Source organism: Natator depressus, chromosome 8 (assembly GCF_965152275.1).
Source record: "Natator depressus isolate rNatDep1 chromosome 8, rNatDep2.hap1, whole genome shotgun sequence".
In the NCBI taxonomy this organism is placed as follows: Eukaryota; Metazoa; Chordata; order Testudines; family Cheloniidae; genus Natator; species Natator depressus.
In genome coordinates this window covers 104,255,088-104,267,636 of record NC_134241.1, presented here as the reverse complement: position 1 = coordinate 104,267,636, position 12,549 = coordinate 104,255,088, and the positions used below count along the sequence as shown (strand labels likewise).

Sequence of the window (12,549 nt, the reverse complement as noted above, 5' to 3'; positions counted from 1 at the left end):
CCAGATCCCCCAAAATGGCCCCCTCAGGGATTGAACTCACAACCCTGGGTTTAGCAGGCCAATGCTCAAACCACTGAGCTATCCCTCCCCCCGGCATCAGATCCAAATTCCAAACCTTCTCTGATAGCCGTAGGTTATAACAGCTCTCTTTTCCTTTGCTGGTACCAGAAGGTCACATACATCCCCTGTGCACTGAATGGATCTGGCTACCAGTAGAGCGGAAACAGGTGTTCCTAGGAGGACTAGTGGGCTTGGGGTATGTAGGTGGACAGGACTGTGCTGGAGAGGCTCACAGCTGGGGTGCTGCCACTTTTCTTTTATCCCTCCCCTCCCCACCCCTTTCCTTCTCTGACTCACACAGGTGGAATCACAGGACCGTCTCCTACACATTAGAGAATGCAAAGCAAAAGGAATCAATGAACAGAGAAAAAAAGGTGAAACTAACTTCACAACTCCTCTGTGAATCCTGCGTTGCTCCAAGGTGCCATATTCACAGCCCTGGAGATTGATGTCCCCTGCCTACCCCATAGGCAGGACGGGTACAGCACAGACTGTACCCCACACTGTCCTGCCTCTGTCCCCCACACACACCCCTTCCCTATTTCCCCCAGTATGCACAGAGTGCGCCTGCGGTAGGGAATACACACACCATGTTTTTGCTGGAGACAAAGTATGCCTCGGTAAGCAATGTTCTGAGCTTCATCCCCAGTAACTGGCTTGTGCCAAGGGGAAATCTGCTGGGTCTGATTGGGAAGGGACCCCCCCACACACACCAGATTGTGGAGTGACAGCGGTGCCTACAGTAGCTACCGTGTGGTTGCAAATCTGTCAGCGCCAGCCTTCCCCCTAAACCAACCCTTTGACGACCCACAGAGCTGTGCTCCAGGACGTGCATGGGTTGCAGAACCCTTGTGTGGGCTCCCCCTACATTTCACCCTGTGCAGCAAAACTGCGTCTGTTCTGCCCAGGGTGTGGGTACAATATGTCCCAGTGCAGCTGGGTGGTCCAGACCCTCTGCTGCTGAAATCTCTGCATGAGAGAACGGCGAGAAACAGCTTCCAACATGTCCCCCTGTTCAGCTGCCTGGTGCCACTGCAGTCAGAGCTGGCACGGTCAGGGCTGTGCTGTGAAAGTGGTTCTGGAAGGCAAAGCACCCCCATTACCAGTGCTGCCACAATCCAGAATCCTGGAGAGGGATAGATGGGAGGGAGACAATGACTGAGACGCTCATCCATGTTCATGTCCATCAAAGAGTCCAAGTAACTGCAGCTGTTTGGCTAAGAATCATGTTTGAAAAGTGCCTCGTTAACTTCTGTGCATTGGGGATGGGAAATGGAGAGGCAGCAAAGCCTTGATCTCTTGCACTTTGGTGACCCGATCATGACAGATAATTCCTTATCTCACCCTTCTGAGGCCCACAGAGGGGTACGGGCGGGTGTGGTGGGGTTGTGGAGGTTTGTAGCCTGAGGAGAAAACACCTTCCTCCATCCCTTCTCATTTCATAACACCCAGCCATCTGCCAAATCAAGGCAGATTAAAGCCGGCCAAATTCAATTTCTCCCCACTGCCACTGCAGCGCAGCATCTGGGGCTAAAGTGTCCCCGACAAAGCGAACATGACAGCCACATTGCTTTTTTGTCACATCTAGTACCATGTTGATCTTCTGAAAGTCTCATAAAAACGTATTGATGTCTCCCATATTGCTGTGATTGGGAAGAAAGGAGAGTGTGTGTGCGGGCCTGCGTATGCGCGCGCGTGTCTGTATGCACGTGTATATTAATGTTTCTGAAGTAGATCTGATTTGATATGTCTTGTTCTATTGTCAGCAGCTGTTTAGCGAGGCTTTTTAATACTTTCTGGCTGCCGATCACTCATCCTTAGCCTGGAATGCAGGCTTGCATACAAATTTTGTTATTAAACACAATTCCATTCCCCCCCCCAACCTCCGCCTCCACCCGCTAACCTCCCCCTACCCATCCATCCATCCATCATCTCCCCGGGGCTATGGAGAGGTGGGAGCCAGCCGCCCCGCCACAATGTACTTACAAGTGCAGGCATCGGGTTGGCAACATATTTCAAGATCCTTTTGCCTGCTGCAGGTGCTTTGCATTGACAAATCGAATCATGGGGAAATAATTTATTTCCTAATGCTGTTTGCAGCGTGTTAGCGGGAGAATTTACATGAGAGAGATTACTTTAATAACCAAAAAATTACAGTGCGGGCCTCCCCACCATGTCGGCTTTGATATGTAATTGTTTCAAGTTTAACCTGTCTGGAGGGGGGAAGGCATTATTAAATCGGCGGCATCTCACACCAGGGAGGGGCAGGCGGGGAGGAGGGCCCTGACAGCGATCTCGTTCCCCGCTGAGAGGGAGCCGCTAAATGGGAAACAAGCGGAATTAACAAACGACTCCAGCCAGTGGCAGAACTGCCGCCTCCTCGGCACTGGTTGGAAGAGGGAGAGTTTTCTTCATCTCCTTTTTAGGGGTTAATCTCGCTCACTTTCTCTTGGTCTGCTCTCCCTCGAGCCCACTCCCGTGCAGCGCTGAGCACCCTCCGTTCCTTTCAGAAGGCAATGGGCACCTCGCAGGATCAGGCCCCTCGGCGCTGTGGCAGCGGTCACAGGGAGAGGTGGGCAGCAGCAGCAGGGGGAAGGAACGGATTTCACTTTGCAAAATCTCATCAGCTGGATTTGGGTTTTGCGAAGCCAGGACTGGCTCCACTCTAGGCCCCATTTGATCCAAACCCTTCCAGTTTGGGAGCGTTTGGTTAAACTGCCCCATCTCGGATCAGAACCAGGATCCCTGTCCCCTGGTATTTAACCTCCTTTATTTCCCCTGCACAACCCCACTCCCTACCCCTGTCCCTTGCTGTCATGCGGTGGCCAGGACGCTCACTCTCTTCTTTTCTCTCTTGGCAGTAAGAACTCCATATTGAAGGATTCCCTGGCACCTGGCACCCCCAAGGTAAGTGAGGAAAAGCGACATCTGTTGTCAAGCTCCCTGAAAGTGACCTGATTCACACCTGCTCCCCCCTCACATACACACGTCACTCCCCATCCCACGTGGTGAGGTTCACATGCCAGTCCCCGGGATACTGGGTGTCTCTTGAGTGGGGTCGTCTGTTGTGACGCTCCCCCAGAGGTGAAATGCTGTTTAGTTTCTGGGCTCATTTTCAAGCACCAGTCTGACTGGGGGAGCAGGGGGGCAGCTGCTCCTACTTGGCCAGCTGCCCGGAGATTGCCGGCTGCTTCAGAGCGGCTGGTTCCCAGCACAAGCTGGGCCACTCCTCTTTGCACCAGTGGGACCATGCAGCCGAAGAGCGGACAGGTCACCAGGACCCCACGTTCTGTCTCATGACAGCATGGTTGTGCTCCCTGAGCTCAAAGCACAGAGCCATGCGCTGGAGGTAGTGGCTGTAAAGCTGGGAGTCAGAACGTCCTGGGGAAATGAAACAGACCAGGAAGAAGAGCCACTGCTCCATGTTGAAATGGTGCCAAGATACTGTAGACTCCTTCCTCCTTCCCTCCTTTGGCAGTGACCTGCCCCCCCCCCCCCGGCCCAGCACAGAGTTCTGAGAGCCACGTCTATCACCCACGAAACGCCGCAGCAGCATCTCTGTTACTATTATTGCTCCAGTGAAGAGGGCCCAACATGTCCCTAGACAGATAGCTACATCTCCAGGAAATCTGCAGGAGCCACTGAGCAGTGCTCTTCCCCTTTTAATAGATTAGGAAACGGAGGCAAAGGGAAGTCTAGTGACTTGCCCAAGGTCACAGAGATTAAGGGGCGGGGCAGGGGCAGATCCGACTGCCAGGCTGCCAAGCTCAATCCACTAGGCAGCAGAGGCTCCGTTGTGCAGTTGGACGATTCAGCAAGATTGGAACCCAGAGCTGAAAAGGTCTTTGTTGGGTTTTAGCCATGCCCTGTGCACTGTTCAACATTTAAATACACTTGTTTCTGTGTAATCGGGTAAGACAATCACATTGAACAGGGTGTCGGAGCTCCTGGGCCCGACTTTGTCATTAACCAGCACTGTGACATTGAGGAGTCATTTCTCTTCTCTGCCACTTCAGTTTACCCATCACACACCCACACGAGATGGGGGTGGGAGAGCTGCAGTCCCACTTCCGGCGGGGATGTTACCTTCCAGATCCTCCAACAATTTCCCAAGACCTCCAGGAAAAGAGATCATAATACCACTTAGTAGCTTGATAGCACTTCGCATCTTCAAAACGCATTCCTCCAGTAGAAGTTACTGAATCTCACAGCCTGTGTCACAGCCCGCCTTTTACACGTGGGGCAATTGATGGACAGGGAGGGTAAGTGACTTGCCTGAGGTCAAAAGTAAGTCAGTGACACAGCCAGGACTAGAACTCAGGAGTTCCCAGCTTGCGTGTTGAGAGTGAGACATGGCTGTCGCAGCATCTCTCAGCTAAGTCAGGGCCTGATATTTCTGATGTGAAAAACAAGCATTGAAAAATCCCCAAGGTGTGTTTGAAAACCAAGAATCTTTGAGACTGTCTTTTGACATCACAAAGGAGCAGGTGAAATAAAAGGACCTGTGCGTTGCAGGGTCCCCTCTCACAGGTCGTCAAGTCTGAATGCTGATAACTCAGCCGTCCTCACTGCAGAGTCCAAGATGGAGAGGGAGGGCTAGAGAGACAGATTAGCTGTTTGGAGGTAAATACACCGAGTCAGTGACAGACACCAGATAAAGAAGGGTCCATCTCTCGGCAGGGCTGGGCTTTTGAAGTTTCTATTGACAAAGAATCCCATTTGCCTTGAGAGAGGGGATTAAACTGGGACTGGAGAGTCATTCTATGTAAAAGAGATCAGTCGCCTCCTGTCACCACATGGATCTTTTCCCTTTGCCCCTCACGTCCAGGCCTAAGAACATTAACTTCAAGAAGCCTTGGGAGTGGGGGGAGAGAGGGTGAAATCCGGAAATCTTTCATTCCCCTCTCAGAAAGCCTGAAAGCTCCTTGGCCCTGGAGGATTCATTATTTCTAGGTGGCTTTTGCTGGGAGACAAGTCTTGTGTGGGGTGGAAAGGCACAGCACTCTCGGCTTCATGTTAGCTTGGTATTAAAGGCCCCTTTGTAATGGTGCTGGAGTGGAGCAGGAGGCGGTTCGGGGATGAAGCTGCTCCATCTCTTTGTGGCTGGCTGAGTTATTGCTTTCCTGGCCCGGTGCACCCTGTCAGACCACGACGTGCATGCCGCAGAAGCGCAGTCTGACACACCTGTGTTGCAGGGAATAAGGTCAGCGGGCCAGGTCCAAGCTGTGAGGAGCACTGTGCGACGTAACAGGATCACAGCCCGGGGGGGGCAGTGCCAGGCCTTTTCGAAGTGTCCACTCTCAGGCGTGTGATGATCCAATAACACAGAGATGAGGGATGGATTCAATGTTAGTCTGACTCACTTAGCAACAATCTTCCCCCTCGGCCAGAAATCTTGGATGTATGTCCTGCCGTGGGCTCCTACGCCGTGCTGGGGCCTGGCCGGGGGGCTGTTACAGCAATGGAGGGGCCAGGCTTGGAATGAGATGGTAAACCAGGGTCCCCTCTGCTGTGCACATTTGATAAAGTGTAGGAAATATAACCCCGGTGTCCTGGCTGCCAGTCACTTTCTCCATAAAAGAGGGTCTCACCTAAGGCCGTATGAGCTATTGGTGGACATGGGCTGGATGTGCATTACTTACACAGTGATTGGCATCAGACCTGCAGCTTCGGAAAGTGCTGTGGGATCTCTGAGTAGACCGTCGAGAACCAGAGTTGATTCTCTCCTGTCCTGAGGCAGGTGGGGCAGGGACCGACCTGTCATGACTGGCAGGGGTGGGTTGTTTTAACTCCAGACCTTCTCCAAGAGTCTGTTGTTTATTCAGAACTCTTCTTTGTGCTTCCTTCTCACCCTGCACTCCCCCAGAATTGCCCCACTCCCCCGGCAAAGACCTCGCCTGGAAATAAAATCCCTGATGTAAACACGTGTTTTCATTCACTGGCTCCCTGCCCCTTAAGAGCTGTCACTCACCGCACTGGGTCAATTTTCATGGCAACATGTCAAAGAAAATCCAATCACTCAACATGGTATGTGATGAATCCAAGATTATTATATCGGATTCTTCTATTATTGGAGCTGGCAGAGACAGTGACGGCCGGGCTAGGGCTCCGAGAGCAGGGCTGCAGGCAGCAAACTCACTCTCCCTCCCCACCATTCAGCTGCAGCAAAGGGCGGTGTTGAGAACCAGATTGTTCTTCGCAGCTCAGATTCCCTGTTTTCCTTCTATGAGAGACCAGGCTGGTCTATCAGCAAGCGCTGCCCTGTAGGTAACCGCCTGGACAAGCGACTGGGGGGCAGTTTTCTACCAAGCCTCTGGCTGCTGCTCAGACTAGACCAGCAGGTGAGGGGAGGGGGGCTTGACAGTAGCAGCTGCTGCTGCTTAGCCTCTGGCAGTGGCGGCTCCTTCAGCGGAGCCCCAAACAGCTGTTTCTGTTTCAGAGCGGATCTTCCCTGACACATGCCTACAGGCTCCAAGCCTATAGGAGCTCTTCACTGTCCTGGTCTCCTCCTTTCTGCTCCCAGGCGCTGTTCCTGGTCCTGAATCAATGCCGTTTCGGCCCCTGCTGGCCTTGGTTCTGCTGCTCTCCCTCAAGCCCACCCTGCCCGTGATGTCCCTTGATGTCTTGTTCCCAGAGCTCTCAGCGCTCTCAGATGGAGCCACCTGCTGAGTCTGTCTGGGCCAGGAAAAGGACTTGCTGATGCTGGGCTGCCTTGTAAGTCTCCTCTGCAGGCAGATATGAAGCCCCCTCCGCCCCTCATCTGCTCTGCATCTGAGGACAGATCTTCCTCAGGAGCAGGGGGCTTTGAGGTGTCCCCCAGCGCCCCACACCCTCACTCCCTGGTGACACAGCAGCACACGGTCATAGGTTCTTACCAGGTTTCCCCTCCCAAGGGGCAGTTTTTCTGGGTGAGTTGTCCCGAGAAAAGGGAGGAGACTTTGGCTGGAGGAAACGCCTTTGAAGAGGGGATATTGCAGCGGTGGGGGAACGGACCCATTGGACACAGAGGAAGGGAGGGAGGTGGTTCTCACTGGCCCTGGGTTAGAGGCCAGAACATTTCATGGTGCTGCTCCGGCTCCACAGGCCTAGGAATTTGTGCTCTTAGCCCCATCCCTTTGCTGGAGGCGACTGGTGGCCCTTTCCTCCCACCAGTCCTGGGGCAACACTGCCGGCCTCAGAGGAAGCAGCTGACCCTCCTGACCATGAGGAGCACAGCATCCTTCACGAGGGAGGAGTGAGCCAGGGGGAAGGTGACACAGACAAGGAGCAGGAGGAGGAAGGCCCTTCATAGTCCCTATGGGGACTAGCTTCTGTGCAGCTTGGTTGCTTAGCACCCATCCCAATGGGGCACCGATGGAGCTTCCTAGCACTACCCTAATAGAAATGGTAATTAGGCTAATAACAGACAAAATATACTCTGGGTCTGCCGGCATGTGTGCCCCATTAGCTGCTTCCTCACCTGTGCCCCCCGGATTCGGTGCTGCCCCCTTTTCAAAGTGCTGCCTTGAGCAACGAGAAAGGAGACACTGAGCCCCCGAAGTCCACATGCATGTGAGCTGTGGATGGGCTGGTTTTCAGTCAATAATCGACTACTTGCTCCTTTTGATCACAAATTGCCTGCAAATAGATTACAATTCTCTTGATTTGTATTCCTGATTTTTGACCTTTTCCCCCATTTGTAATTCTCCACTGAATCCTCTCTGTGACTAGTTCCTTCCTGGGGAAGGGATTGTCCGTGGGCAGTTCGCTCTGAGTATTTGATATCCAAAACTCAACTCTGTGTTTGTTAGTTTTTATTGGGAACATAAGTCACACGGTATTACTGCTGTTCCTTGTTTGGATGAGCATAACTCTGTGGACCAGGTTGCTGATGTGAGTCCTGATGAAAGAACTGCTTTTTACACAACGCATATTTCACCTATGGAACTCACTGCCACAGGATATCATGTAGGTCAAGAGCTTTTAATAGGATTCAAAAAGGGATTAGATATTTATATGGATAATGAGACCATCAGCAGGGACAGGTAAATAGAAATTATCTAACCTTTCTGGATTCAGGGTATTAACAAATGTCTAAATGATGGGGGCTAGGAAGAAACATTCCCTATAGGCTCATCATTCCATAGTTGCTCCCTAGGGTTTTTTTGCACCTTCCTCTGGAGCAGCTGGTCCTGACCACTGAAGGAGACTGGGCTAAGCTGGGCTGATCTGTTCTGTGAGTTCGCAATTTATTTCCTGGCAGCATTTTCTAATATTCACTTTAAAGTTACTCTTTACATGAATGTTCCACCTGTAAACTGGCTGTCATTGCAACCTGACGGCAAAGAAGAAGGACTAGAAGCAACTTCCATTTCTTATTCCAAAGAATGTTTGTGGCTGATTTGTTTAGGTCTGTGCCCAGCTTCAGTGAGGGTCCAGCACAGAGATCCCTGGCTGCTCTGGGAACTCATCTACAATGCCAGATTTCTTTGATTTCCCTCCTGCCCCCCGTTTTTTTACAGCCTTCTAGAGCAGATTGAAAAAGAGTTACTGCACCTATTGGGAAATCTGACCGCTAAAGCCCTCCAAGGAAAAAGAGCTTTGAAGGCAGGCAAGATGTGAAGCCTTAAACCTTGACAAAAATCTCTGTTTTAAACCCTTCCCAGCTGCCTCCCTCTAAATGGAATGGCAAGCACAGCCAAAGGTCTCCTCTGGAGCACGGTCTAGTGGTAGGAACACGTGACTGGGGTCAGGACTCCTGTGTTCTTAGTCTGAACTCTGCCATGTCACTGACTCACTGGGGGAAGTCATTTAACAGAGCTGGGCCACGTCTTCCCCAGCTGCGGCACTGGTTTATGAAGAACGCTTGCAAGCGAAATCTGTATGTCATGACTACGCCCTGGCTCAGGGGTGGTGGTTGCTGTACCGTCACTGCGTTGCACATTTCACTCCCAACGCCACCGCACAGCCAAGACGCCAGCCTTGCCCCTCTGCTGAAGCCAGTAGGAGTTTTTCCCCTTGGCTTTCCTGGCAGCAGGATCCAGCCTGTAAGAAAGTTTCTAGATATTGTGACCATATTTCCTAAAGTAGAAATGGGGTGGCTGGGGCTCACCAGAGCCACACACATGCCTGTGGATGGGGCTGGGGCCGAGCACTCAAGCCCTGTGCTGCCCACGGCTGGGGCTGGGGCTGACCCCACCCCGCCCAACCTCCATACTTCCTGCCGCTGGGGCTGACCCCCTGGAGATCCACGCCAGCTGGGGCTGTGGCTGGGGCTGTCCTTGAGCCCCACTGCCCGGCACCTCGCATTGCTGCCCCTGCAACGTTCCTCCATGCCCACACCCGACTCTTTTGGTAAATTGGGCATTTGTTTGTTTTCTCTTGCCAGCTAATCAGCTGGGAAGAGCAAACGGGACAAACGCCCCTTTTTGTAAAAAGAAGGCGGGACGGCCGGGACAGAGCTTAGAAACGGGACTGTCCCGGCCAGGATGGGCGTACGGTCACCCTACTTCTAGGACTATTAGCATCTTTGTGTCCAAGATCCTCCAGCACTAACATCCAAAGCAGCCTGCAGAGTGGGGGCGGGGGGAGGAAGTGGAGTGGAGGCCCGGTATCAGTCGTTGCTTTCGGGTTACAGTTCCCAAGTGATAACAGCTATTAGCAACACTTCCACTGCTTCCCTGCCACGGCGGGGAGGGCAGGAGACAGCAAACATGTCAAGCTATCACCTCCATGTTAAGTGATAAGTACCTATTTAGACGGCAGAGTTAAGGCTGAACGCATCAAGCAGGAAACACTTTGTGCCAAAATAAGAAAAAGGCCATCGAGATATAGAAAAAGAAGGGCTAGGGTATTTGTTCTGCTGACAGCAGCTCTGATAGATTGTTTAAGAAAAATAGACTCCCTGTGTTTTTCTGGGGCTATCAGAAAGCCAGAGTCCAGCACTTAATAGTCTCAAATGGCTGGCCTTGAAAGGAAACAGAATGTCAACGGCATCTGCTAGCCTCTCCCTGTGCTGACACCTGACCCGTCTGCGGCACAGGGAGAAGGTAGTTAAGGGAGGGGGAGGCGACGGTTAGTGTGTGCTGGCAATTTCAATCCATTTCCTTGGTGCGAGGGCTGCATCCTGACAGGAACCAGCTCCCGCTCTCTCCCATACATACACCCCTCCCTCCCTCGCGCAGGGCCAAGAGTCACATGCATGCCAACCGAGGCACATATACACACGCAGCAGGGCCCCAGAGATCTGTTTGCACATGGGCGTGTCCACCTGCAGGCACCATGCACTGCTCACATGCCCCTCTCACAGTTCTGCGTGGTTGCACACACAGGTATGCCCGTACACAGGAACACATATTTGTGTAAACACACATGCACAGTCACTCACACACGTGCAGGTACACCCATCCTCCCACAGGTGGCATACACATGCACACCAGTCCTTTCACATGCAGATACACCCATGGTCACCCATGGAAGAAGTTACCCCTCCTGGAACTCTGGGAATTCAGCTTTCACTTACACAAATGAAGGGCCTGACCCTCTCATGTAACATGGCTGCTTTGCACAGCTCCCGCAATGTGGGCCTAACGCCAGCCCAGGGAGAGCACTGCAAGAGTGATCTGTTCACGGCGTAGTGCTGAAATTAGGGCTGTTACACGACACTCTCTTTCCCCTCCTCCCCACTGCTGGTGTAGCAGGGGCATGGCCAGAACACACTGATGATTGGCTACATTTTGGGCCCTCAGGCAGTGTAAATTAGAGCTCCCCTCAGGCTGCTCTAATTTGGCATGGGGGAGCTGCTGTGCCCACCCTTGCCACAGGATCGGGAGAGCATTGAGTTTTAAACACGGGGGCTTCTGTGCTGATGGCAGTATCATTTTTAATTAATTGAGACCATGCATTTTTTAATTGAAACAAAGCTGCTGTAACCTTTCCAGTCACTGCCCCAGGGCTCTGCAGAATTGCACAATCCCTGGAGAGGTCAGGTCCACAGACACAGAAGGTGAAATTCACCCCAGGGCAGAGGGCCAGCACATGGTCAAGACACCCTGTGGGACTTACGTGGTACCTAGGCCTTGTGCTCAGCCCTCTGCCCAGGGACTGAATTCCACCTGATGAACACGAACAGATACAGCTGCCATCTCCATGCACACACACACATTCATGTATGCCCACAATCGCATCCATGAAGTCCTGCCCGCGCCCGCTCCCCCAAACACACAGCAAACCCTCTTCCCACTCCGCATGGGCGGCGCGTGACCAGACCGTTGGAGGAGGCTAGGCCCCAGCCCCTCCCCTTCTGCCCGAGGCCCCCCACCCATTCCACCCCCCTCTCCTGCCAGAGCCCAGAGCACCCCCATTGCATCCTCCAGCCCCCCCCGCCCCAGCACCCAAGCGCTGGCAGCGCAAGCGCTGGCTCCAGACGCCCCGAGTCCCAGCCGTAGGCCGGCCGGCCCCAGCCTGGGCCACAGGGGAAGAGTGGGACCTGGAAGCAGACGGGAGAGGGCCTGGGGGTGGAGCACGAGTGGGACCATGCCGGGCTTTGGGGGAGGCTCAGCCTCCCCTGGCCTGTCTTACCCACTCACTGCCCACTGCGGGGAAGGCAGAAGAAAGTAAAAGATGGCTCCTGGGAGCCACGCCGGAGACATGGCTGCCCAGACCGGCGGGAGGGGAAGGAGGAGAGGGTGAGCACACGGCTTGGACGAGATTGATGGCCTCGTTGCCATTAAGCAAAAAATTAGCCGATGGCGGCTATCATATTAAAGGGTGAAGAAGCCGTGAATTATTTTCTTAAAGATCTTATCGCTTACAATGATAATTTTACCTTCCAAAAGGCCACTTTTAATGAGGCAAGACAGGCAAAAAGTCATGATTTAATGCCAGATTTTTTTTTTCCCAAACACATTTTACTGCTTTTTTGTCCATGTTTAAAAAGCGCCGGTGACCTTTTTTTATTTCGCTTGCCCCAGGTGTAATGCTGCGGCTGATCCTCTTAGGGTTTATGACCTCTACAGAGAGCGCCGTTGCCCAACGGAGAGATGATTTAAAGGGGAGGGAGAAACGTGAGGTGGTGCTGGCGCTTGCACAAGGCCCTTTCTGTGTCTTTCAACGCCCCAGCGGTGGCTTGGCTTGCCGTGGGATGGTGGGGGGAGCTTGCCCTGAGGCCTTGGCACAGGGAGATGAAGCCTGGTCACACACGATCCAATCAGGCTCTGGATCTGAATTACAGGCCAGTACCTGGGGCATGGGGGCAGGGCTGAGCTCTCCAGTACCCGTTTCCCCAGGAAGAAAGGGAACAATTCAGTGCATAGGTGCATTGTTCAAGCAGCAAGGAATCCTGCTGGGAAGTGCATGGGCATATATACCTGCTCTCATCGTACGGGAAGGGAAGCAGCTCCAGTCTCTACCGCTAGTACAGAGTGCCTCAGAGGCAAGGAATCATTGTAGCCGGGGTGATGGGCAGAGAGTGATGCGGGTGAAATGTGATGTGTTACTGTCCCCGCTGGA

The 12,549-nt window shown here is 53.0% G+C and overlaps 1 protein-coding gene across 4 annotated transcripts in view; it reads left to right on the top strand.

The window, feature by feature from the left end:
• Nucleotides 1-12,549, top strand: part of RNF220 (ring finger protein 220) — a 329,460-nt gene that overhangs the window by 228,665 nt on the left and 88,246 nt on the right. For all 4 annotated transcript variants that reach the window (XM_074961894.1, XM_074961895.1, XM_074961896.1 and 1 more), the window contains one exon: nucleotides 2,922-2,967. In XM_074961894.1, coding sequence (XP_074817995.1) covers nucleotides 2,922-2,967 — 46 coding nt within the window. The remainder of the gene's footprint in view (nucleotides 1-2,921; nucleotides 2,968-12,549) is intronic.